Source organism: Crocodylus siamensis, chromosome 15 (assembly GCF_052110815.1).
Source record: "Crocodylus siamensis isolate JL-2025a chromosome 15, ASM5211081v1, whole genome shotgun sequence".
Taxonomy (NCBI): Eukaryota; Metazoa; Chordata; order Crocodylia; family Crocodylidae; genus Crocodylus; species Crocodylus siamensis.
Genome location: NC_143409.1, coordinates 19,232,735 through 19,260,573, shown reverse-complemented (window position 1 = coordinate 19,260,573; position 27,839 = coordinate 19,232,735). Strand labels below are relative to the sequence as shown.

At 46.1% G+C, this 27,839-nt stretch overlaps 1 protein-coding gene across 1 annotated transcript in view; it reads right to left on the bottom strand.

The window, feature by feature from the left end:
- Nucleotides 1–27,839, bottom strand: part of ATP8B4 (ATPase phospholipid transporting 8B4 (putative)) — a 210,387-nt gene that overhangs the window by 122,676 nt on the left and 59,872 nt on the right. Inside the window, 3 exon segments of the mRNA XM_090028242.1 lie at nucleotides 6,010–6,071; nucleotides 13,025–13,123; nucleotides 16,529–16,642. Coding sequence (XP_089884368.1) covers nucleotides 6,010–6,071; nucleotides 13,025–13,123; nucleotides 16,529–16,642 — 275 coding nt within the window.

The window sequence follows — 27,839 nt, the reverse complement described above, 5'->3', positions numbered from 1 at the left end:
ACCTACATCCTCTCACTCTCCAACTCTGTATAGAATCAGTTCTGACCAGACATAACCATTAAAGATAGAGTGATTTCTCTTAGCATTTCTAAACAGAAGTCCAACAGAAATTAATGAAGTTTTATGTGCAAGGAGGCAGCAAAAATCAGGGCCTTAAATAAGAGAAACTCCTTATCTGATGAAGTCCTAAAACTAGAATAACTCCAGGGGGATAGTTGAGCACACATCCTACTGAGTGGAGCAAGGACACAGTCATGATAGATATCTCTGTAAGGAATTGTAGAAGCCAAAATAAATCTTTCAATTTTAATTTGATTTTTTAAATTTCTTGATAAAGTGGTTTCAAAAGAAAAGTGTTTGGTAACTAAATCAAAATATTTAGCTTCAATTTTTCTTAAAGAACTCAAATGAAATCCAGGCATTCTTGAATTCTCAAACCCTCAGCCTTGGATTTACTTCAAGTGCTTATCTATATCACAGCTGGAACCAAAATAATGTAAACAAATTATAATTCACAAGTTCAGTTACTTCTGTTCAAATCTCTGTAGATAATCAATCTTCGGTCAATTTCCAGCCATAAGGAAGTGCTATACCTATTTTGCAGCTAGGCGCAAAAAAAACTTAGGTGCAGCTCCACAAAGATATTTAAGCACAGACCTCTGCACAAGGACAAAAAAGAGATCTGTGTAGAGTAGGGAACTGAACCATGTCCCCCAAGACAGCTTTCCTTTATTTAAGCACTAAAATCAGTAGATTTAAAAACATGTTAAATTCTTTGTTGAATCAGGGCCAATGTGACTGACCTGAGGCCCAAAAAGGGAACCAGATAACAGCAGCAAGATTAGAACTCAGACATTCCTAGCTGCCCAGGCTATTTCTATCTTCCTATGAATACAGTACACCTTTTGTTCAGAATGACACTGCATCACATATTGCAATATACCCAGATATCAGTATTTTGGATCTTCCTTGTAACAGGATTTATTTGAATATAAGATGACCCTGAATATAAGACAACCTTCCCTCCAATAATTACATTCTGTATATGGAAAAATTATACATTTATTATAATTTTCCAAGTATAGAATCTAATTATTGGAGGTTTGCCCTGAATTTGTCCCCCTGACACTGCAACAGCCCCTTTGTCCTCTGCCCCACCACTCCCAACTTTTCTTCTGCATCCCTATCCCCCTCCCTTTACTGCCAGACTCTGGTCTCCCTGAGCACATGGAAGCAAGAAGAAAATCTGAAAACACTGACCTTGAAATAAACTCATCTGTACTAATTTTCATAGAGTACCCAAGACTTTTTTCATGCAGAATTGATGAGTTTTACCTTTTTTGAAACCTGCAAGTTTCAGCACAGGTCCCCCATGAACACAATTAAGCAACACTTTTACATCTACTTACATATAGTGCAAACTATGCATGATACTAGCCCAAAGCCAAAAAGTTAAAAAAGGAATTTAAAAAAACGTGGAAGACAGCCATTGAACAGAAATGTTGGTGATATTTCCTCTGGCACCCCTAAACCAATAACGGTGGGGAGTAAAAAATAGGGGAGAGATGACTCTAGATATGTTCCAGTTCAAAATTATTCCCTAAAGCATCCACTTCTGCCACCAACAGAGACAGCATATTGAGCTAGATGGACCACTTGTCTGACCCAGTATGGCACTTCTTATGTTCTAAGGTATAACTGGTCAGCAGTGCACGCTAGGCGGTACTGCATCCTCTACACCCTGCCTGTTCCCTGTAGTGACTCTAGTTCCAGCAATGGGGCAGGCAGAGCAGCAGCAATGGTGCAGAAACAGCAGGTGGAGATTCACTGCTGCTGTGGGAAACATCACTTCCACATGCGTCTCAAGCAGCCAAAAGAACATTTTTAACAGCAAAAAAAAGGTTGTGATCTCCCCTGGCAGCAATCAACTCCCAGCTGCTGCTGTATGTGCCATTGCTGCTTCTCTGTCCTCCCTTCTGCTGGAGTGGAAGCAACAGCAGGGAGCTGCGGGATGTTGAGGGCAGGGACAGACAGGTAGGACAAGGGCTCGTGCCCTGATCACCCGCCCATCATTACATTTTTGTGCAAAGCCTACAACTAACAGTCAAGTAGTACACAATCTGTTATATAGTGAGAAAATTGGTTATAATTTTTAGCAGAGACAAGTAAGGCAAGACGGGAAGAAACAAACAACACAGGAGATGATAATGAAAGAAGTTTCTAAGGACATATTTGAAGAAAGAGAGTGAAAACACAGAGTTAACTCCTAGCCCCACTGAAGCTGATGACAAAAAATTCACTAATTTCAAGCGTCAAGATTTCACCCACAGTGACCAGAAAAAGGGATACTGTTCTAAACAGGTGCAATGAGAAAAGAAAAACTGAAATGAGAATAGAATAAAAAGATGAAGGGAACAACAAAGAGAAAAGTATATGCAGGTGCAGCAAAGGGCAACAGTAGCGATATAAAATTAAGGTCTTCTCTACAAGTTAAACCCAGCTACACATTCAACCAATTAATGGTGTGATAAAACAAGCAAAAAGCCATGAAGTTATTGCACAAAAAATCTGTAATAACTTGGTAGCTTGTTCTAATCACATCATTAATTAAAGGTGTGGCCAGGTGCTGGAAGCCCCACCAAATGAGATGTTCCCAGCCACAGGGGTGCATGACCCACTGCAAGCTCCACAACTGATGAGACTCACAGTGGTGGTGGCATTCCCATCAAGGCAGCAGGGAAAACATGTAGAGGCTCTAACTAACACTAAAAAAATAAGAAAGCCAGCTCTGATGCCATCCCAGGGCAAGGCTAAGACCATTATTAACTGATTAGCATCGCAGCCCCAAAACCCTACTGGAGAGCTGAACCAGCATATCTCTAAGTGGGGGGAAAGGTGGGCAGGTGCTCCCAGGTACTGAAGTGCCCAAGAATTCCTGGGACATGTGTGATCAAGACCCTGAAGCCCTGGGAGCACCTGCCCGGGGAAACTGGAGAGCATGGGCAGTTCCAGGCTGCTCATACCTTAAAACAAACAGACACCTACTAGGGCTGTGCGAAACTTCGGTAGCTGATTCAATTCAGAGGAGATATGGCCCAATTGGGAGACCAAATCTCTGAATTCAAATTGAATCAGGAGACCAAGTAAAAGCTCTGAATCCATTTGGAAAAAAATTTGGAAAAGATTTGGCGATTCAGCCACAGACTAAACAAGGCAGCTGACAGTTGCTTTCAGCTGGTTAGTCTGTTAGGGTTGGGAGAGGGAGGAGGGAAGGGGCGTGGAAGAAAGAGAGATTGGGGCTAGGACAAGCTACCCAGTCAGGGCAGGGGGCACAATACTCGGGGAGGGGGGGGCGCAGGATGTGGGTGCAGCAGCGTTGGGAGTAGGGCTTCTGCCTTGCTGTCACTTGCCCAGCCGGCCGAGGGGGTGGGGTGCAGGCGCAGCTCACTCCAGGTGGAAGGGGCAAGTGCTGCCATTCCTGCATCTGGTGCCCTCCACGCCAGCTGGCAAGTGGCGCAATGGCAGACCCTTGCTCCCAGCACTGACCAAGGTGTGGCAGGGCTATGGGCTATGCCCTGCTGCCGCTGGAGCAAGCCATGCCTGCATCATGCCCCACTGCACCAGTTGGGCAAGCAACAGCAGGGCAGAGCCCCCACGGCTCCCACCACTGGGGCAGAGGCAGGCACAGCTGGAGGAGCCATGGAAGAAGCCCCCACAGCTGCCCTGCCTGGCCCCATCCTCCACCCAGCCCATCCCCCTCCCAGCACTTAAACAAAATGAAAATAACACCCTACACTCACTGGCTGCAGGAGCAGCGATTGGGTCCTCTGGGTGCTTGTGGTAGAGCCCCCACCCCATGCAGCACAGGGCAGTGCGAGGCAGCAGGGATCATCCCCCTGTGCGGCACCCGCACAGCAGCTGCCCCATGGCACAGGTGCAGCATGGCTTAGCAGGGTGCCGCACACTGTCTGGGAGCAGTCAGCCAAAGCCCGGCAGCACTCAGCCCCAGTAATCCCAGCTCCCAGACAACATGTGGCACCCTGCCGAGCCATGCTGCACCCGCATGATGCAACAGTTGCCATATGGGTGCCAAGTCGGGGGGTCAATCCCCACTGCCCCATGCTGCACAGGGGGGCTCTGTCACAAGCACCCAGAGGCCCCAGTTGCCACTCCTGAAGCCGGTGAGTACGGGATTTTTTTTCCTTTTTTTTTTTTTAGTGCCTGGACTAGGCTGGCGCCAGGCGGGAGAAGGTGCCAGGCAGGGCAGCCATGAGGGCTTCTCCTGCACCTCTCCCTGGCCAATCCAAATCACCAATCTCTCCAAATCAGCACCGAATCTCCCAAAGTTGATTCAGCTGAATTGATTCAGGACAGTATTCCAAATCTCTTAATCGAATCACTGTTCTCCGAATTGGCTGAATTCAAATTGAATGCTTTGCTATTCACACAGGTCTAGCATTTACCACTAAATAATGGAACAAACTGATACTTCACAGCCACAATTTTAGGCATCTGTCAAATGATAAGGGGCACTGACATCTGTTTGCTTGGCCTTCATACCAGCATAACATTTATTTTGGTGGCATAAAGACAACATCTGTTTCCACCCATAGTGGTTTTCTGAGTGAGCAACTTTGTCTCATCTGTTCTAAGTAATGACCAAAATGCTACCTTTATTGTAAATGATGTCATCTTCACCAATAAAACCAATGATTCCAAGTTATCTATTTTAACCAAAGCTTTTAAAACCAGAATCAAGTATTCATAAAAAAGGCCTCATACTATAAAATTTTAAGTACTATTTTGAGGACAAAAAGAAGAGCAGCAGTTTTCCATTTAAAGATAAGTCCTTTTACATTATAATTTTAAAAAAATTGAAGAAATTCTTCTTAATCACACACACACATCTTGATTTAAGCACAAAAACAGAAAGCTAAGATAAATCTGCCTGTACCATAAAGTTCAAAGCCAGTTTCCAATGTCAAGTTTCTCAAAATCCTGTGTTGTTCTAATTTAGGTTTTGAGCATACATCCATCTAAAAATATATATAAATAAATTTTCAATCTTAATTTATATTGATCAAAAATTTCTAAATTCCTGTCTTTTCAGCAATGTTTCCAAATACCCAGGTTGCAACAGTGTTTAGAAATTAGACAGGTTGCCAAGTGCAAATGAAAGGGAAATTTAAGGTTCCAGTATGTTTATTTTACATCTCAACAGATTTGTTTCATTAGAATTGGTGAGCTCCAGGATCCAAGAGATGATGGGAACTTGCCCAAACTGACTGCAAAGTATAGCATTACAAAAAATAAGTGGCAAGCAAGAGAATGCAGTGTGTAGAGAAAAACAAAGATTACTTAGTAATGACTGAAAAAAGTATGTGAAAACTGCACCATAAACTATTAAACAAACAATGGAAAAACTAGCTGCTGCTCTGTTAGCCTTGAACTTGGACTGTAAAATTCGAAAAGAACCTTCAAGGCAACTTCTGACATTTCTAAGGACACCATATCCATAAAATATATTGAAATGTTTATATAGAAGGTGCTACAATGAGTGAAAAGCATCTTTACTCACCACCAAAAGATAATATTTCCATACTAGCAATTCTAGTCACTACCTCATATATTTGAAACAAAAATGAATTAAAGGATTGAAATAGATGTAATATACTGGTTACATGAATATTTGAATGAATGTGTGAGGATAGAAGCACAATGATTTAAAATTTTAAAAAATCCCCAAAATAAAGAAGAGGCCATGAATTTTTCAGGGCCCAAATAGTCCCCCACCCCCAATCATTTACCACAATCAAATCTCATTCAAATCAGTTAAAATTTGAATTGTGACCTAAACTAGATCAAACAAGGTAAGTGCCAGTACAATTCTTCTAATCTTACCACAGGGGAAAAAACATTTGGACCTTTTAACTATATAACTTCATAGTCTGAAAAGACAAAAGATTTGTTGTTAAGATGATCTCAAAGTTTAAAGGAACAGCTTCTTACTTGCCATCTTTGAGTACTTCAGACTGTCGATTGTTCACCTGGTTATCAGTTTTATGGCGAAACTGCAACAGTAAGACATAAAAACACTCATCTTTTCATTATAGAAAATGAACATCTAGTATTTGATCAAGAAAAGCACTGAAGAACATATATAACATTAAGCACTGATGAAATCTCATTGAATTAAACTCTAGCCTGGCTGAAGTGAAGGAAATTTTGCAATGTACTTAAATGGAAGAAAATATGAATGACTGGTGCCTCCCAAGACTGGGGGGACACCATTTGTAGTTGGCGGCAAGCGGGGACCACCTGCAGCTGCCAGGGGCAGCTTCAATGGAGGCCAATCTCAGAGGGGGCACATGCCCCCGCCACACATCACCTAAGATATCACTTGTTGATTTTAAATATTCATGACAAAGATATACTTCATTAAATTAATGTTCAGTAGTTTTCTCTTTAAAAAAAAATACAGCATGTACTTGTCCACAATAAATTCATAAACACATACTGTCTTAATGGAGGGTCTACAACCTTTCTGAGTGGCAGACCACCAATTTCCTGCTGTTCCAACCCTTCCCCACTTCTCAGATACTGCCAAAAACTGTAGCTAATGCCAGTGGGGAATGGGGAATTTGATGAAGGCACAGTGCAGGAGGCCTTAGCTGGTCACTTTAATGTAGCCCCTTTAAACTGTCACTCTACTACAGCCACTATAAAGGAGGCCCCTTTAAATTTGGTCTCCCATACCCCAACCAATCTCATACGAATATTGTCTTCTCTTAATTTGTTTATCCAAAATGCCCCCTGGTAACACTAAATAATTCCTCTCATTTCTTTATGTCTCTAAAAAAATATTTACTGCACCTTAATTATTGCTTACAGCCTTAAAATTTTTAGATAATTTAGTCTTTCCTCATAAATAAATGCATTCAACTTCAACTTATTTTTGTTGTTTTTTATTCTCTAGCATTCTGAAGTAGCTGAAATTTAGTTCCAGCATTCTCTTTCTTACCACATCTCCGCTCAGAAACATCAGTGTTTCTGATTATTTTTCCTCGTATGTTGTCAGCAAATTGAATTTCATTTTGTTTTTTCCTGATCTTTTTTCTAGTTGAAGTCCTTTTGCATTATTCACCTCTTTGCAACTACTTTCAACTGGGTACCAAACTGGATTTGAATTGTATTAATATGCATTTTAAGATGTGTTCAAGTTGGTTAAGATATTTAACACGACCTAATCTGTCACCAGTCTTAGACATATTTCTAGAAACCTCCACCAATTCAATATATTGCCAGTTATTAGCAATGAATTATCTGCAGCCATTTAGCCTGTTTTCAATACAAACAGAATTGCTAAGAAGCCAGGAAAGTTTCATGCCCTGTATTTCCTCCACCCACAGATTAACAGGATCCTTCCCTATGGCTAGGGTGACCATATTTCCCAGTTTAGCTGCGACAATCCCGAATTTAAGAAGCTGGTTCTGGCCAGTGCTGAGAATTATAACAGGCATCCTGAAAACAGTCTGGCCATAAGTCGGAATGGCATGGAGCACCTCCCAGGCAGGTGGGCAGGCAATGCTGCCTGCCTGGCACACCATCCTGCCCCCACCAACTTGTGAGAGGTGGGGAGAAGGGCAGCATCCCGGATGTCCCTGATTTCCTTATGGTCAGTCTACCTATGGCTCTAATTCAGCCAAGTTTTTAAAAAACACACCTTATGAAAAGTACAAGAATGTTCCATTTCAATTAAGTATACTTCAGTATCTTACTAAAGAGAGATTTATAGATTCTTACTTAAAATACCTTAATCTCATTTGGGTTAAAATAATTTCTATTGAGCAAGCAGCCTAGTTATAAGAAAAATATAAATAAATTCTGCAACAATTGTTCAAAGCAATAAGCTTGAACACTACTCAGTGTAAATTAAGATTGCAGAATATAGCTCGGCATTTTTTACTCTCAATTCACTGGCTAAAACAGGCTCTTTCCATTTCTAAGACACATGCTCAATACTTATTTTATTAAAAAGTCATTCTTGGCCCAATATTCAATCACCATTACATTTTATGACTTTCTTTGAAGTGGGGACATATAAAATAACATTTTTGAGAAACACTTTGTTATGCCATGAATTTTTATTCTCTAAAAAAAAATTACCTACTGCTGACAATGGTTTTATACTAATGCACAATAAAGAAATGTAAAAAACCCAACTTTTTATCATGCATCTTTATTTAAATGTAATGACACAAATTGATGGTTTCTTTGAATTTATTGCTATCTTGCTTCACTCAAACATGTTTGTCCTACATATTAATGGTATAAATTGTAAATTTAATTTATGCTGTTCATTTACAAGACTCGTTCCCTTTTCAATACTGACTTTTAAGGAAAACCTTGAATTGGAGATTTGATAGGAATAATCACAGTTCAAGACTTAGTATTGTTTTGGAAGAATAATGTTGCTCATGCATTTTTGTGGTTGATTTTACTGCATCTTGGTTTGTTAGTATCATTTATTTTTTATACAGATGGAAGATTACAAAACAGATTTGGTTACTGCTTTGGTTATTGTACCCGGCGCTGGAGATAGGTCTGGTACTACCAGGCTCGAGAGCCTGAGCACTCAACAGACCTGGGCTTATAGGCTGAGAGACTGGCCTTAGTGAGTATGCACACTTGGGAGCCACCCTTCTGTTCTTGCTCACCACATCTTGATCTTATTAAGCAAGCAGAAAGCTTCTTGTTGTAATAAGGTTCCACATGTGGCTCTGTGGATGTTCTTTGCAGGGCCCCTGCCTCCCCTTTACCATGTCCACATTCCAGGCCTCAGAGCTGGTGTTCTTGTGGAAAGAGAAAAGAAAAAAAATACCCAAGTACTTAATGTCAGGTCAAGACCACCACCATGGTCTCTCAGTCCTGGGTTGGAGTTCACAGGACCTTCAACTCAAAGCCGCACTTCTGGTTTATGTAACTGCACTCTGGCCCCACCCATCTCCAGTAATCAGCAGAGGGGGGCAGGAGGGGGGCTGCATGACTGATAGGTCCAGCAGCTGATCAGGAGCAAGCAGTAGCAAGAGAAGGGGGCCACCGGGGCCCCTTGGCCAGAGGGGTAGGGGCCCCCTACACTGTTCCACCCAGAAAGAGGCTGCCCAGGCCCACATTCTGCCTGTGAAATTGGCTGCAGGCACTGTTAATTAGGTAGGTCCCTAGTTATGAAAACTGCATCTATAGCAGTATTTTTTATGATCACTGTAATATTTGTTCAGCTAATTCTCTCAGTACTGTTAAGACAGTTTATATTAGAGAGAGACAGCATTATCTAGTGATAAAAACTGGTGTGTAGAACAGGGGCAGGCAATTATTTTGAGTGGAGGGCCACTTACCCAAGTTTTGCCAGGCTGTCAAGGGCCACATGGGTAGCCCCGCCCCTTGACAGGTACTTCACCCCTTGACAGGTGCCCCGCTCCCTGGTCACCATCTTGGGACCAACGTCCCAGGGCCAGCACCGGTGGGGCCCAAAGTGGGGCTTAGGCTACAGCATGGGGTGCTGGCCATGGGGCGGGTGAGGGGCCACTGTTCCCTGTGCTCAGCACCACCTTGTAACCCGCCCCACCGCCAGCCTGGCAGTGGGGCTGGGTTCAAGGTGGTGTTGAGTGCAGAGGTGGGGGGGGAGAAAGCAGCTTCTCCCCAGCCCATGCCTGGTGCCCCATGTTGCAGCCACTCTCAGCCTGCCTGGGGCTGCCTGTGCCTGCTCCGGACAGCCCCACACGGCTGCGAGCACCTGCAGTGCAGGGCGCTGGCCATGGGGTGGGTGAGGGACCGCTTTTCTCCATGCAGGGAAGGAACCCAGGGAAAAGCTGAGCATGGGGGGGAAGCAGCCCCTCCCCTGCCCCACGCCCGATGCCCCATGCTGCAAGCACTCACAGTCCACGCGGGGCTGTCTGGAGCAGACACAGGCAGTCCCATGCAGGCTGCAAGCAGCTGCCGTGCGGGGCACCAGACGTGGGTGGGGAGGGGCCACTTTCCCCACCCTGCGCTCCTTCCCTGCCCGGGGGGGACCCTCCACTTACCTGAGCTTCCTGCGTGGGGACAGCCATGTACTCCCAGCCCAGAAACCCTGGAAGGGGCTTCCAGCTGGGAGGCGGAGCCAGGCGGGCCCCATTGTTGTTGGAGTCCACTGGGCTTCCCCTGGGTCCCACTGCCCTTGGCTCCTGTCATTTTTGATAGAAACCAAGGGCAGAGAAATATTAATTTTCCAAATTTTTTTAGGGGCCCTGCAGGCCAGATAGAATGGCCTCATGGGCCAGATCCAGCCCGCAGGCTGTATTTTGCCCACCCCTGTTGTAGAAGATGGGAAGCATGTCTGACACCAGCTTCAACTTGTATGATCTTAGGAACACTATTTGAAATGCCTACCTTTTTACCCAGCTGTAAAATGAAGATATTTTGTATCTCCAAAGCTCTGAGTTCCTTGAATTGAAAAAAAAAATGAGCACAACGTGTCACCCTTTAATCCAGTGATTCTTAACTAGGGTGCCACAGAACCTTGGGGTACCTTGAGATCCTTGCAAGTGTGCTGCATGGTGCCACACAATGTTAGCATTGTTAGAAGTGCAAATATGATTCACAAGATAAAGCCAGAGATTTCAAATAGGAATCCAAAAGCATTCAGACCTGTTGTGATCTTTCAGAGGTCTTTGCAACAGTAATATTGCTTTAGTATTACTCCATAGTCAAAAAGCAAGTGAAAAGTAAGAGCTGGCATTTTCCAAAGTGCCTTAAGCCCAAAAAGCTTGAGAACCACAGCTTTAATCTTATATAAAATACTTGCTTTCTTTTTCTCTTGTAAAATTCTGTCTGCCTGCAAACTAATAATACTACTTTACTACCGTATTACTCTTGATTTCCTTTGCTTATCATGTTATATGCTAATCTCAGGAGCACAGTAAAATAAATATTACACCCAGATATAATCTGTTATACTACTGAAAACAATTTGATTCCAATGTCCATTTGCTGGTTTGGAAAGCTTTTTATACGGTTAAAGAGATTTGCTGAAGAATGTCAAACTAATTTCTCTGAGGAATCTCCAATCCAGGCCATTCAAGTCTGCTATACTGTTTAGAGTTATCAATTGCCTTTTAAATCCTGAGAGACTATCTTGTGCCATTGACAGCATGTTCTCTTAAATCTATGGAAAACAGCAACAAAACATATGCCAAGCCGTCTTCCAGAGGTTTTCCTGTCCCCGTTGTTTCAGTTTGTTCAGTTTCCTTGCTTCTGTCAAAAATTCTTCTCTGCAAAATATTATAGGGTTTGTGGCTATAACTGTTCATATAACTAATAGGTTGGTCTTTGGTGCAATGTATTATTATTCATGAAGATGGTCTTCTGTCATGACTAACAATAACAGTAAGGATGTCAGTTCTGAACATTTTCCGAGAGGTAATCATATGAATAATTAATATGATTTCAACACTTTTACTTCAGCTCGTGAAAGTCATGTTTGAACTGAATATTTCTTCAAAGCATAGTGAAAATACCCTAGCGAAGGCTTGAACTACTACTGACTCATGCAGAACTAATGATCAGAGCTATATTGACTTCTTATTGCTGTAAATCAGTGATACAAAGTACAATTCACCATGGTTTTTGTGCTACAATGCTTACATAGATGCCCAATCCTGACCCAGTAAATAGTTTAAGTAGAAAACAGCTCCCCTGGCCCTGCCAGTGCCCCTTACTCCCAAGCCACAGCTCTCCCCACCCCAGCCTTGCTGGTGTCCCTCACTCCTGACCACTGCCCCCAAACCCCAGCCCCACAGTATATGGGACCAGGGTGGGGGCGTGGGGCATGAGGCAGCACGTGCCTCCCTAGATTTGTGCACCCACAGTGGGCACCAGGCTGCAGTCACCTCTACAGCCCAGCTGGTTGCACTCAGTGTTGGGTGACAGAGCAAGGTGGTGAGATTCACTGCTGCCACTGCCACCAGAACTGCCGCACCAGCCATGCCACCAGCAGCGTGAGGAGTAACAGATGGGGGGGAGGAGCTGTGCTGCCCTCAGCTTCTCCCACCAACAGCTGCGCATGTGCTGGGCTGCATAAATACACCAGTACTGTGGCCTGGCCACTGCTCTACCCTAGAGAGGAGATGGAGTGGCAGGTAGTGTCACCTGTGCCTCTCCCACTCCCCTGACATGTCATCCATGCCCCTCCTACCAAGGCAGTCCATAGACTTACCTGTAGGGAGCTGCTCTTCTGGCTGGTTGCCACTGGCAAATATACACACACGGTGGCCCTTGCCTAATTACCCTCCTTCCGCTGCCCACAGCCCCAAGCAGCTCCTTGCAGGCTGAAACTCTGCCAGTCCGCAAGGGAAAACTCACTATTTCCCATGTTTTTCTCCTTTAAAGAAGAATACATTTTTAAAGTTTGTTGATCCATTTTTTAAAGTTTGTTCACGACCCTTTCATATATTCTTGCGACCCACTTTTGGGTGATGACCCATGGGTTGAGAAATGCTGTGCTGGATCACACTGTTGAGTACCATTAAGCCTCAAATCACTTTTTTTTTAATTGGACTTTTTTGGGAACCATGTCATCTTGCCCATGAAGCTCCTGGAAACGCCAGGAATTCAGGAGGGGTACTGTTCCATGTGGTCAGCATTGAGCCATGATTCTGGAAAAACCTTCTTCTCTTCATACTACCTCCTCCACCATATCCCCCCCCTCCAAAAAAAAAAGTGTGCATCTTATTTGAGGGCATGTGATATGCAAGGTTCATTCTAAACCTAAGTAACAACAGTAAATCCCTTTTTTGGATAATGTACATTTTTAGACATTGAAAACATGCCTGAATAATGACCAGATAAGCAAAACTATGAATACATGCACCCTGCTGTAAAGTAGAGCCCTAGAATCAATAAGTTAATAATTTGCTACACAGCAATTTATGCAACAGTCCATGAATAGATAAAAATGATATAAGAGTAAACTATTGTTGATACTCACATAGTCATCAGTGGCATCTTTTACAGCAGTAATGGTTAATACTAGTGCTAAAGGCACAATGGTAGTAAACCAGGACAAGGATGATATTTCTGGGATCAACTACAAGAGAGACATTTTTAAAATAAAAACAAAAGTATAGTAAAAATATTCCAGAAATATATTTAATTTAAATCATTTCCTTGAAAATTACTAGTAACTCAAAAAATTATTAGGTTTTTGTCTAAATCAGGGGTCAGCAAGGTTTTGCAGTGAGGGCCTGCTTTAACAGAGCTTAGCTCTGAGAACAGGACTCTTCCAACCTGGCCCATGCTGTCAGGGCTGGAACCACAGTCACCTGAGTCAGTGGGCCAGATCCAGCCTGCAGACCAGAGGTTGCTTCCCCCTGATTTAAATAATAGACAATGGTAGGCTAGTTTATTTGTATTGTTAATAGGTATCTCAGAAGGTTTATGTAGTCTGATCTAAACAGAATAATTTAAATTATTTGTTTGTATCATAACATTGAGCTATAAAAAACAACTGTTGGATCTCTTTACCAAAAGGCTAGAATATTATCAAATATACTAGTGAGAAAAAGGAAGTTATACATTGTTAGCCCTAAATTTAGGACTCAGATACCTTGTCCCAGAGTGTGGGAGGGGAGGGGAGAACGGGACCCAGGGGGGACCCACCCTCAGACCAACCACAACCTTTCCATTAGGTAATAGGCAAACTTATTGATACACAGTGATAACAGGAAAGAAGCAGTACAAACAATCAAGCAATTCTATACATCTACCAAATAGTAGGGCTGTCATGAAAGTCAAAGTTCAACTGACCAGGAGGCAGTCTTCACTCTGAGGGTCTCTCATGTGTCAGATGTCAGCAGCCTGGAGGTGGGATGCTGAGCCCCCTGCCCCCCAGGGAGGTGGATTAGACAAATTGGTAGTGTACCCTCTGTCCATGGTGGCCTCGGGGACCCTCCTGGGAGACAGGGACAGGGATCCCTCTCAAGGACCCTCGTAGAGAGAAGGACAGGGAGGAACACAGATGGAGGGACCCTTTGTTACTCTCAAGCCTCTGCTTTTGTATTCTCCTTCCCTCCTGATGACTCTTGATCCATGGCTGTCACTGATTGGTCTCTCTGTGTTCATCACACCTCCACATAGCTCATCACATGTACACATACTAATTTTGTCTTTCCGGGCCTTCTCCTAATTTGGTCTGTTCCCCCGCTCTGCAACGATGTTAGCTGGTGCCACCCTATCTCATGGAACAGTATGATACATGCCCCCAGTTTCTCAGATTGTGTGTATATCCGTTGGACCTGTTGTGTTAGACAGCCTGTCTGCTTTGAAGGCTGCATAAAACTGTGTGCGCGAGACCCAGACTTTTTCAGAAATCAATTAACCCCTGCTGCCTATCCTGAACCATTCTAATGCATATACATATACCTATAAGCCAATTCCCAAAAACACCCATCCCATCCCAACGAGAACCAAGGGGGGCAGGAGCGCCCAAAAGCCCCCCTGGCTCACCAAGGGCGTCCGGAAATGCCTGATTGTCAAAAAGACGGCATACAACTGGTGGAAGGGGGGTGCTATCTCCAAAGAGGAGTATACCTCCTCTGCTCGGGCCTGTAGGGAGGCTGTCAGGAAAGCTAAGGTGGACATAGAGCTAGGACTATCGTCCAAGATCAAAGATAATAAAAAGTCCTTTTTCAAATATATAGGGAGGATGAAGAAAGCATCAGGAAATGTGGGGCCCCTGCAAGATTCTCTGGGCAATCTGGTGGTTGCGCCAGAGGAGAAAGCAGACCTCTTTAACCAATTCTTCACCTCTGTTTTCTTGTGCAGGGACCGGGACTTCCCCACCGTGATGCAAGACGGACTCGAGGGGAACGCCTCCAGACCTCAGGTTGGGGAGGACCGGGTTAGAGAGCTTCTGGAGGGGCTGGACATGTTCAAATCAGTGGGTCCAAATGCTCTCCACCCCAGGGCGTTGAGGGAGCTAGCAAGGGTTATTGCAGGGCCTTTGGCACAGCTTTACAAGCGCTCACAGTGCTCGGGCCAGGTACCAGATGTTTGGAAGATAGCCAATGTGGTCCCCATCTTTAAAAACAGAAGCAGGGAGGACCCAGGCAACTATAGGCCCGTCAGTCTTACCTCTATCCTAGGGAAACTCTTTGAGATCATCAAGGAGCACATCTGTGATGGGCCAGCTTCACGGATGATGCTCAGGTGTAACCAGCACAGTTTCATTAGGGGCAGGTCATGTCAGACCAACCTGATTGCCTTTTATGATCAGGTCACAAAAGCATTGGATGCAGGTGTCGCCGTGGACATAGTCTTTCTGGACTTCAGCAAGGCCTTTGACACCGTTTCCCACCCCATCCTCATTAAAAAACTAGGCGACTGTGGAATTGATGCCTACACAGTCAGATGGACTGCAGATTGGCTGAAGGGTCGCACTCAGAGGGTGGCGGTGGACAGGTCATATTCGACCTGGGGAGAAGTGGGCAGCAGAGTCCCCCAGGGCTCGGTCCTGGGGCCTGTGCTGTTCAATCTCTTTATCAGCGATTTGGACAATGGGGTGAAAAGCAACCTGTTTAAATTTGCTGATGATACCAAAATTTGGGGTGAGGTGAGCACACTAGTAGGGAAGGAAAGACTGCAGCAAGACCTGGATAGATTACAGGGGTGGGCTAACAAAAACAGGATGCATTTCAATACTGACAAGTGCAAGGTGCTGCACTTGGGCAGTAGTAACCAGCAGCACACTTTTAAGATGGGAAACTCCCTTCTTGAGAGCACAGAGGCAGAAAGGGATCTTGAAGTCATTATTGACTCCAAGATGAACATGGGCCGACAATGCAAGGTCACAGCTGCCAGGGCTAACTGCATCTTGTCACACATCCACAGGTGCATCACAAGTAGGGCCAAGAAGGTGATCCTCCCCCTCTACGTGACACTGGTCAGGCCACAGCTGCAGTACTGTGTCCAGTTCTGTGCGCCCCACTTCAGGAGGGATGTGGACAACATGGAGAGGGTCCAAAGGAGGGCCACCCGCATGATCTGGGACAACAGGGGCAGACCCTACAATGAGAGACTGCGGGATCTAAACCTGTTCAGCCTTCACAAGAGAAGGCTGATGGGGGGACCTGGTGACTGTCTATAAACTCACTAGTGGGGGCCAGAAGGGTTTGGGAGAGACCTTTTTTCCCCGAGCACCCCCTGGCATAACAAGGAACAACGGCCATAAGTTGTTGGAGAGTAGGTAAGACATCCGTAAGAACAACTTCATAGTTAGGGCGGCTAGGATCTGGAACCAACTTCCAAGGGAAGGGGTACTGGTTCCTGCCCTGGGGATCTTTAAGAAGAGGCTTGATGCCTACCTGGCTGGAGTCATCTGAGCCCAGTTTTTCTCCTACCCAGGCAGGGGGTCAGACTTGAAGATCTACAAGGTCCCTTCCAGCCCTACTTTCATGATTCTATGAAATACCATTTCTAAGCCAACATATGTTACCTGTAAAATCAGGAGGAACAGGAAGTAAGCATTTGCAACCCGCTGGAATTGTTCGAATAAGTTAATAGGCAAAAAAGTAAGAATGTTGTATTTAGATGTTTTGATGCGATTGTCCTGAAAAATAAGAATAAAAATATAAAACATCAGTGGACATAAAATTTAAATTGTGCTTTTAAAATCTAAAATTGTGCTAACACAAAATGTTCTTCAACTTTTGAACACACTGCAGTCATGACAGTTGATAATCTCATCTAATAGTACTAGAGTTATTTTATATTCCTTAAATGGTTAGTAATAGGTGATGCATAAGCTAAAAGCCACAATTTCATTTATCATGGCAACAATGTTTGAAGTCAACATATAAAATCTTTGAACAGTTCTAGATTCTAAATTATATCATCCCTAGTGTCGCTTCTGGAAAGATAAAAGGAAGCATGCATTTTATAGGAGAAAGGCTGGATTTAAAAGTGTGGTCAACCCCCACATTCCTTTAGGAGCCATTAATAATACTTAATGAAAGGAATGGGCTTTCCTGATTTTCCTAGCAGATGCCACTACCATGCAGATGCTCAGTTACATATTAAATTCTGCTAAGTGAAAATGCACCATAAAGAGGTTGCATATTCATAAATGCTCAATTTGCTAATGTCCACACACATGCATACAAAATACAGCTGCATAATTCTATTCAACTAAAAATAGCTTAAGGCTAGGAATGGACACTGGACACAAACCAATATAAGTGATCAGAAACCAGTCCAAACCTGGAACAGAACAGAAGTTCAGCACACACTGCCCAGTTTCAAAATAGCAGAACCTGGTCTAAGATAGACCCGGACAGACGTAGAATCAGACTTAATCAGTTTAGATTAGAGCAGTATATCAAACTACCATCCCAGATCCTGTAGCAAATCACCTTAGTTCGCTGTCCTCTAGCACCCCAGGCACCCCTTGCAGGGTGGTGTGCTAGCCTCACACAGTGATCGTCTGCTCCAGGCGGGTGCTGGACCAGCCCTGCCCCCAGGCTGTCACAGACAGGAGCCAGAAAAGCCTCTGTTCCCTGCCTGAACAGCCCAGTGAAGGAAGATGGAGAGGGTAGAGCAAGGGTGGGCAATTATTTTGGGTGGGGGGCCACTTAATGAGTTTTGGAGGACTGCAAGGGTAGCTCCACCCCTTGGCAGGTGCTCCACCTCCTGACAGGACCCTGGTCACCATCTTGGGATTGAAGTCCCACCCCCGAAACCCTTAACTTTGCCACTGGAAGTCCTTCTCCTTCCTGCAGAACTATTCTGGGGCAGGGCAGGGTTGCCATCTTGGAACAGAAAAAATAAACAAATTGTATACTAAAAATCAAATATTGACAACAACATATCTTAATTTTATGTTAATAGCTTAATAGCTCAAAATGAGGTCTTACTCTTAAATATTGTAGGGGAGTGTGGAGGGGTGGGTATGGGGTGGGTGGGAGACTGTCAGTGGGTGTGTATGTGAGATGTGGCGGAGGATGAGAAGGTATGTGTGGATGTGGGTGGATGGGTATGGGGGGTTGTGCGGGTGTGTTTGTGAGGATGTGTGTGTGTTTGGGTGGGCATGGGGTTTATGAGTTGTTTGGAGGAGGGAGGGTGGCTGGGGGTGCCTGTGGGGGATGGGTGTGGGGTGTGCATGTGAGGATGTGGGTGCATGTGGGGTGTGTGCCCATAACAGTGCGCAGGGCTCCCCCCAGAGACATGTGGAGAGGGTGTGGGGGGTATGGAGTTTGTTGGGGGGGAGTAAGTGGATGGGTGAGGTGTTTGCATGGTGTGCGACTGTGTGTGGAGATGGCCGGTCGATGGTTGTGGGGTTTGTAGGGGAGGGTTTGAGGGTATGGTGGGGTGTGCATGGGATCCCCTGTGTGGACCCCCCTGAGCCAGTCAGCACCCGGCCCTGCCCCACACCAGCCCAGAGCCTGCACGCACAGTGGCACCTCCCCACCACTGCCAGCAGCACACAACCTTAGCCCACCCCATGTCTGCTCCAGACTCGCCCCCCACCAAAGCAGATCAGCTGAAACTCATGCACAGCCCTGACCCAGCCCTCCCATTTGTGATGTGGCCTGTAGCCCCCTGGGCATGCAGTGGGGCTGGGGCACTCTGCATCTGGCCTGCCTTTCTAGGCAGCCCAGGTGCCTCCTTCTGGCTGCTGCCACTACCAGCCCCAGTCCCACAATACCAGCGGGGACATATGTGTGCAGCCCCAACCCTGCACATCCTGCACCTGCTCCAGACTCACTTGTCCAGGCTCAGCAGTGGCAGCTCAGGACAGAAGCTACTTGCGCAGGCAGGGGTTTCGAGACAGAAGGGGAAAAGCAACCCCTCCCCCTCCTGCTGCTAGCAGTTCCCTGCTGCAGCCACCTGGAGCTGTTCTGGCAGGGACTCTCTTTTCCTCCCCAGATATTGTTGCTAGATGACAGATGCAGGGAGGTGGGGCTGAGGCCACACTGGTCAATCAGGGGTGGCTGGCTGCTCAGGTGAGCTCAGAATTCTCTGGCAGCCTGCTGGGAGGTGTGCAAGACTGCAGACTGTCTCCATGCCCACCCACCCCCTCCCAGCCCCCCAAAGGGCAAACATGAATTCTGTTCATTCACAAACTAATCTAGGGTGCTTAGGAAAAGCTACAAAACTTAATACGAATCTGCCTTGGGATTTTTGAACCTCTGTACCTAGCCTAAAGGTCCAATTTAATCCAAACTACAATTAGCTCAACTGCTGTGAAAGCCTGGAAATTCTAGTCTAGGGGGTTTCAAGACCTGCTAATATAACTCATGTCTTGTCCAATAGACCTTGGAATTCTAGTTACTATGCAACTATCTTATCTACACTGTAGCTGCTACTACTATTGCTACTATTACTTTTTCCTTGGTGACAATCATAATTGCTTTTAAAGTAATATAAATGAAATAACAATTATGTTATTATCCATTAATACTTTTATCTAGGCAGCGGTGTGCAAAATATTAGATATGAGAGCCTGAAATATGCCCTATTAATTTTTCAACAGGGTAGCAAAGAGTTTACTCAGTATCAACTATTGTTATATAACTCAAAATCTAATATCTTAAAAGAAAAAGAGGTTTCCTTTAAAATTAGGTTGACACCCAAAAAATATGGAAGATTGCTACTAACCTAAAACAAAATGCTTAGTAAGAGATGTGTATAATTGCCTCTTGGCATAATGTCCATGAGATCAAATATAACAATAGTTTCATAGTTAGTAGGGTTGGAAGGGACCTGAACAGATCATCAAGTCCGACCCCTTGCCACGGGCAGGAAAGAATGCTGGAGTCAGATGATTATCTAGCCTCCTCTTAAAGACCCCCAGGGTAGGAGTGAGGACCACTTCCCTTGGAAATTGGTTCCAGATCCTAGCCGCCCTGTCTGTGAAGTACTGCCTCCTGATATCCAGCCTGAATCTGCTCTATCAGCTTATGGTCGTTGTACCTCGTTACTGCCGGTAGTGCTTGGGGGAACAGGAGCTCTCCCATTGCCTGCTGGTCTCCCTTGGCCAGTTTATAGACAGCCACCAGCCTCTTGTGGAGGCTGAACAGGTTCAGATCCCGTAGCCTCTCCTCGTAGGGCCTGCCCTGCTGCCCCCTGATCATGTGAGTGGCCTTCCTTTGGACCCTCTCGATGTTGTCCACATCCCTCTTGAAGTGCAGTGCCCAGAACTGGACGCAATACTCCAACTGGGGCCTGACCAAGGTCGCATAGAGGGGGAGGATCACCTCCTTGGACCTGCTCCTGATGCATCTGTGGATGCATGACAAAGTGCAGTTAGCCTTTCTGACTGCATCCCCACATTGGCGGCCCATGTCAATAATGACTCCAAGATCCTTTTCTGCCTCTGTGCTGGTGAGAGGGGAGTTCCCCAGCCTGCTGGTTCTTTCTCCCCAGGTGCAGTACCTTACACCTGTCAGTGTTGAAACCCATCCTATTCTCATCCGTCCACCCCTGTAACCTGTCCAGGTTCAGTTGTATCCTGTCGCTCCCTTCTAGTTTGCCCACCTCCCCCACATCTTAGTGTCATCTGCAGATTTGAACAAGGTGCTAGTCACCCTTCGTCCAAGTCGCTGATGAAGATGTTGAACAGCACAGGCCCGAAGACCAAGCCCTGCAGAACCCCACTGCCCACATCCTTCCAGGTTGAAAATGACCCATCTACCACCCTCTCTAGGTACAGCCCTCCAGCCAATTGGTGACCCATCTGACCACGTAGGGATCAACACCACAATCACCTAATTTTTTAATGAGAATGGGGTGAGACACAGTGTCAAAGGTTTTTCTAAAGTCCAGAAAGACTATGTCCACCGCGACGCCTGTGTCCAAGGATTTAGTGACCTGATCATAGAAGGCCGCCAGGTTGGTCTGACAGGATCTGCCTCTGATGAACCCATGTTGGCTGTCTCTACACATACACTCCCCTGCTGGTCCCTCACAGATGTGCTCCCGGATAATTTTCTCAAAGAGTTTCTCCAGGACCGAGGTAAGACTAAAAGGCCTATAGTTTTCTGGGTTTTCCCTCCTCCCTTTTTTGAAAATGGGGACATTGGCCCTCTTCCTGTCCTCTGGCACCTTGCCAGAGCACCACAAGTGCTTGTAAAGCTGTGGCAGGGGACCCGCAATGACCTCTGCTAATTCTCACAGCACTCTGGGGTGGAGATCGTCAGGACCAGCTGATTTGGATGCGTCCAGTCCCACCAGGAGGTCCCTGACTAGGTGCACTCTGACCCTGGGCCTGGCTATGCCTCCTCTGGGACCATCAGGGATCATGATGGGGGGGCTGACCTGGTTCCTGCTCAGAAAAATGGAGGCAAAGAAGTTGTTAAATAAGTTAGCTTTGACGTCTCGTGCGACCACCAGACTTCCTAGCACAGAGGCGTCCAACTTTTGTTGAATGTGGGGCCAGATCACAAACTTTTTATCACCCAGTGGGCCAGTGAGCCATATTTAAAGACCTCACAGGAAGTGCTATCACATCAGGAAGTGTTGTCATGTGACCTTTGACACCAATGAAGTTGCAGAAAGTGACAATGAAATGGGTCTGGAAATGTGGTTTAAAATCCAAAATAAAAAAAATACGTAAGCAAGAATGAAATAATACCAAACACTTGACTTTCACTTCTACTCACTTCTCAATGAATGAAAGAAGCATAATGGGAGTCAACAGATCAAGTGTGGAAAAGATATCAGCTAGAGTGGAAACTAATCAAAGCAACAAAATATGGGCATTTTTCAGAATAATCTTCAAGAAGATTTACTTTTATTGAATTAATAACTTGTTAGTAACACATCTTTAACAAGTAGTAACAAGTTGAACCCCCAATCCCACACAAAGAAAAACAGAAGCAAACACAATCCAAACACTGAACAGTATTTTTTACAGACCTGGTGCCTGGCCGGGCTGGTGCCATGCCCAGGTTGACATGGTGCTGCAGGAGCCGCTTGGCTACAACCAGGTTGACCTGGTGCTGGAGAAGCCGTGGGGCCAGGCCAGGGTTGACCTGGGGCCCACCCGGCCTGCTGGTGCCATGCCCGGGTTGACATGGTGCTGCAGGACCCGCCTGGGCAGAACTGGGTCGGCACCAGCCAGCAAAAGCAGCATGCAGCTGAAGCCAGCTTCCCATGTGCTGCTGGGGAGGCTGGCCAGGTCTGCACCAGCCAGCAGAAGCAGCAGCAGAGCTGCGTGCCACTCAAGACTGACCATTGCAGGCTCGTCCCATCCCAAGTGGCACACAGCTCCACCACCGCTTCTGCTGGCTGGTGCAGACCCGGCCAGGGTCCTCCCATCCCCAGCAGCATGTGGGAAGCCAGCTTCAGCTGCACGTCGCTTTTCCTGACCGATGCTGACCAGGGCCGGGTCCGTCCCATCCGGAGCAGCACGCAGCTGAAGCCAGGTTCCCACATGCTGCTGGGGATGGGAGGAGACCGGCCGCGTCTGCACCAGCCAGCAGAAGCGGCGGCAGAGCTGTGTGCCACTCAGGATGGGGCAAGCCCAGCCAGAGCAGCAGGGGCTGAGCTGCACTTTCCCCCTACCTGCTCCGGTCAGTTCCAAGCAGCACACGGCTCCGCCGCTGCTTCTGCTGGCCGGTGCTGGCCCGGCCGGGCTATTCCTGTCCCCAGCAGCACATGAGAGGCGGCCCCCTCAGGGCCTCACACGCAGGTGGCCGGGCCCAGAGAACTGCAGCACCCGGGGGGGAGACTGGCCAGGGAAGCAGGCACCACCTTGCAGTGGGGCAGGGCAAGGCAGGGCGGGGCAAGACAGGGCAGGGCAGGCTTGAAGCAGGCAGGTGAGGAAGCGGGCACAGGCCGGCAGGCTCGGGCAGCTCCGCCAGGCAGGTGCTTGGCCTCCTGTGCGGGGCCACTCCAGCAGCACAGGGCACGGGCTTGTGTTGGGGCAGGGAGCCAAGGGCAGGAGCATGGGTGCTCCTGGACATGTATCCTCCCTGCCAGCAACCGGCACGTCCTGGGCCCATGAGTGGAGCCGCTGCTCCACCACCCAGTGGCAAAGTTTCCCATGAAGGCTCTGTCCTGTGCCTGCCCCGACCCCTCGGCACTGGCTGCGGCCACCTGGGCGGGCACCGGCTCCTCAGGGCAGGCAGGCAGGCGGGCCGCTCAGCAGCCTCAACCACCACCACCCCTGGCCAGGGAGGGGTCCAGCCCAGCATGGGATCAGGCCGGGCTGCGCTGTGCTGATGCAGTGCATGTGGAAACCTTGTCCCTTCCCCAGCCCTTCAGCAACCATTAGGAAGCTGCTATGGGGCTGGAGGAGGGACAAGGGGTGGGAGCAAAAGTAAACCACGTTTACTTCCATTTCCTGTCACAGCACCGTGGGCCACAGAAAGTGCCCCAGCAGGCCGCATGGCATCCCACGGGACTAGGACATGCTAGGACAGGCTTGTCCAACATACAGCACGCAGGATGCCATGCAGCCTGCTGAGGCCCTACATTAGCCAGAAACTTCTTTTCACCCCCTGTGTATTTAAAAAAGGCCTTCTTATTGTCCTTGATCTGGGTTGCTAGCCCCAGTTCCATCTTCGCCTTACACTTCCTAACAGCCCCCCTACAAACCCGAGCAATGGCTGTATACTCCTCCCTGGTGACGGCCCCTCCCTTCAATTGGGTGTACACCTCCTTTTTAGCCTTGAGACATTCCTGGATGCTTTTTGAGCACTCTTGTTCCCTTTGACCCTTGTTGGGATTGCCACTCTTTGAGCTTGGAGGATCACCTCCTTAAGGAACGACCACTCTTCTTGGACTCCCAACTCCCCTCCCCTCTGGGACCTCAATCTCTCCCCGACTAATCTCCTGACCTCACTGAAATCTTCCCTCCTCAAGTCTAGGGTTACTGTCTTGCTGCAGGCCTTTGCCGCCCTGCGCTACATGGTGAATTCCAGTAGGCGATGATCACTGACCTGATATTTTCACTGATCTGAAATTGATCTGATATTTTTATTTTTCCTTTAATTTCAAACAAAAGGTCAATTTTGGTATCCAAATATACATAGTCACAGGCATGGGCAACTGGTGCCACCTGAGTCGGGGGGGCATGTGCCCCCCTGACACAAGTCAGCGACCAGGGGGGTCCCCCGGAGGCCAATCGCACTGATGAGGGGGGGTCCCACTCACGAATCTCATTCACCAAAAAGCAGTTGTGCCTCTTCTAGTAGTCTTACAGCCACTTCCAGAAGCAGCGCAGCCACTTTTCCTGGTGGCCCCGCACCCCAGCCAGTGCTCACAAGGGGAGTCACCACTGCTGCTGCCCACCCTCCTGCCCCTCACCCAAACAGTGAGCGCAGCCTGACAGGGGGTGCACCAGCACACTCAGGGGGTGCACGTGCCACCCCCTGCACTCCCTACACATTGCCACTGGTCCCAGGTACCGTCATAAAAAGAAGCAAGTTGTGTGGAAATGATCACAGAAGATCCATACACACTGTTAAAATAGTGGCCTGCCCTTGGTATATATTCTTGGTTTGCAAAGTCTGAGCAGAGATTAAGCACTGCCTCAAGCTCTGTTTCTCTAGGTACACTCTCCAGATAAATATCCTTTGTCAAACACTCCTTTTGAGAGAGGACCACATAGTTCAAATGTCTATACCCTATAACTAGTTATCATAAGCCTTGTCCATAGTTCTGGCATGCCTCCAAAAGTTCCACCAAACTTGAGGACCCACCAGATAACTCCTTCCTCTTCCATGAACTATAAGACTGTAAAATCAATTAACAGAGATTATGCAAAAAAATTTCTATACTGATCAAACTTTATGCACAAACAAAGCACAAGAAACATCAAGAGCTGTTGAAAATAACACAATGCACAAAGCCCTCCCTCACTGCTGAAAAATCCTTTGGGTTTCGGTCAGTCCTCTAAAGACCTCAGGATCATTCTCTTCCTTTCTTCTTTTGTACAGACTTCCCTTCTGGATTCCTCTGTTTAATGGCTGGGGGCCACTGGCTTTATATCCATCGCCACATTATCACCGTTTTATTACAAACCATCCTGAAAACTGGATCATCGTCCTTGGGCAATATATAGCCTGTGGGCCAGATCTGGCCCAAGAAGCTTCTGGCCTACCCACCACTTTCACCACTGCCCAAACCAGGCAGCCAGGAGAAGCAGCAATGGCAGCCAAGGAAGAAGCACTGGCCCACCTCAGACCCAAACTGTGTTGATGCGGTCTGCCACTGCAAAACCTTGGTGACTTGTCTCAAGGTATTCTTATCTGAAGAGAAGAACCTCCAGTTTAATAATTCAGCTGCCATGAAGTATTAGCCCTTTACCAGTACTTCCAGAAATTCCAGCTGAACAAGGCATTGGAAAGTAAACAATCAAGATACGGTGCAGTTTTACAGTTTAGTGCAGTCAAAATGGGAATCATAAAACAAAATGATGCTTATAGTTTGATACAGACATATAAACAGGCATTTATCTTTCACACACAGAGTCAAATTCAGACCCGAATTCAGACATCTCCACCAGCATATGTGATTGATTTTTTTTTTTATCTGTCCCTATAAGACACTATCACAGATAACTGATTAGATGCTGTAGGCTAAATTCTGGTTGTGTCAATGAAACCTACAGAGGAAGAATAGAGAATGAAACTTCTCCATGAAGATATTATGAATCCTTTTTTCCCAAAAAACAATCATGGACAAAGCTTGCAACCCAAACCAGGAGAGGTTTTCCTGGCAAGACTACTGAGGTATATATACTTCTTGACCCACGCAAATTTTTCTTTCATTTAGTAGTAATTATCTGCAGGTAAACAGTCCATAGTATACAAGAAATACTAATGGTCAAAATTTAAGCACCATCTACTGTTGAATATGTGCTTATTATCTGTATCACCTCTCTTACTTTCATGTATACTCAACTACTCAACTACTGGTTATAGATCACCAAACTGCACAGTTCCTAAAGTACAATTTTATTCTAAAAACAAGCTCATAAAAATAATATAGATCGAGTGTAGTATCTGCTCCCTGTATTTTTTCAGTTCTTTACCTTGAGAAAAATAAGAGAGGAAACTTACTGTACTTACCTGAATCCAAGTGGACTTCAAATTTAAGATGACTCCCCAAAATTATATTCTAGACATGAAAATGTATGAATTTATTATAATTTGCTATGTCTAGAATCTAATTATTGGAGGGACACCTTATATTTGTTCCCTCTCACCACTGCACCAGGAAAAGCAGTTCCGGGGGGGCAAGGAGCAGCAGGGGGCACATGGTCGGGGAGTCAATCAACCTGATCCCCTGTTGCTTGCCCCCACTCCATGCCTGGACCTGTGCACCCTGGCACCTGTCCACACCACCCCTTGCTCTCTCCACCTATCTCCTTCCCCAAAGTACCTACTTCCCTCTGCACTTTGTCCCCTGCCATAGCTGCACTCCCCACCTCCACTTAGCGCCACGCCCCCCCGCCACTCACTTCCTGCTCCACCCTCCCTCCTATCTAAGGTTACCATCAGTCGTGGCTCTGGTGTCCCTTCCTGCAAAGATATCAACAGCATTATAGCTTATATTTGAACTACAAGGCAAATTAAAAACAATGGAGTTGTGAGAGTTTAAGCTAAAACTTTTATTAATAGTGAAATGTACACATCTGAAGGTCCTCAGCTAGACTTTTATCTCTCTTTATATGAAAGATTGATCAGAAAGTGACTGACATGTGAAACATGGGCACACAGTCATTTTAAACATCACCTTTCACAACAGAAGTCACATGTAACTCCATGTTAGTACTTGTCTTAATGTTGAATTGCCTATGTAATACAGGCTGCTGTTCAACTCAGCTCCCACTGAAGTCAGTGGGACTTTTACTAGTTTCTGACTAAACTGACCTTCTATTGAGCACATGTTCAGATTTTGAAAACCACCATCTTATCTGTCTGTTACCTTATCTGTTACCCAGAAAAGTCACCATATTTTTCAATTAGAAAATATAATCAAAGTAGAAAAAAAAGTTTGGTTTATAATCAACACTACTAGATCAAACTGAAAAAATATTCACCAACTCTATGGACATTAATTCAATCAACAAAGGCAGTCATTTTCAGTCTTTGGGATCTACTGAGAGCACTGCCTCTCATGTCTCAGGAGTCTAATTTCCAAACTATTATTTATTAAGTAAACATACATTAAGCAGATTTTCCAGCCACTTTCACTAAAAGGTGTTTTGTTAGCTGCTCTTCTTAGCACTGTGCACTGCTTCATAAAATGACTAGATACAGTTCCTAAGTTTAACTGCAGTGAAAGCAGAATGGTCTATGAACTGAAGTTTATCTAGAAAACTCTGACTTTGAAGAATTCCTTGGGGAGCAAATTAAATTTCCCTTTGAGACTAATTTATTCACTGCATGGTTTCTACTCTTCAAGGTGCGATAGAAAAGCATATGTTATACAAAGAATTTCCTGTACTACCATAAAGCAAAGAACATATTTCCTGCTAGGGCTGCGCGAAGCTTCGGGTGCTGATTCGATTTGGAGAAGATTTGGCCTGATTCAGTGGCTGAATCTCCAAATCCAAATCAAATCGGGGGCCAATTAAAAGGTCCGAATTGATTCAAAGCTCTCCAAAACAATTTGTAAAACATTCAGAGAGCTTCCATGATTTGGGCAGTCCCTGCATGCTGCAGCAGAGAGCTGGAGCCAGACTTGGAGCTGGTAAGTAGGGGACAGGGGAGGGGAGGCTGGAGAAGCAGGGTAGGGACCATGGGGGGACCCCTGCCAGGCCCCATCCTCTGCCTGCTGCCCTAGCCCCCTCCAGC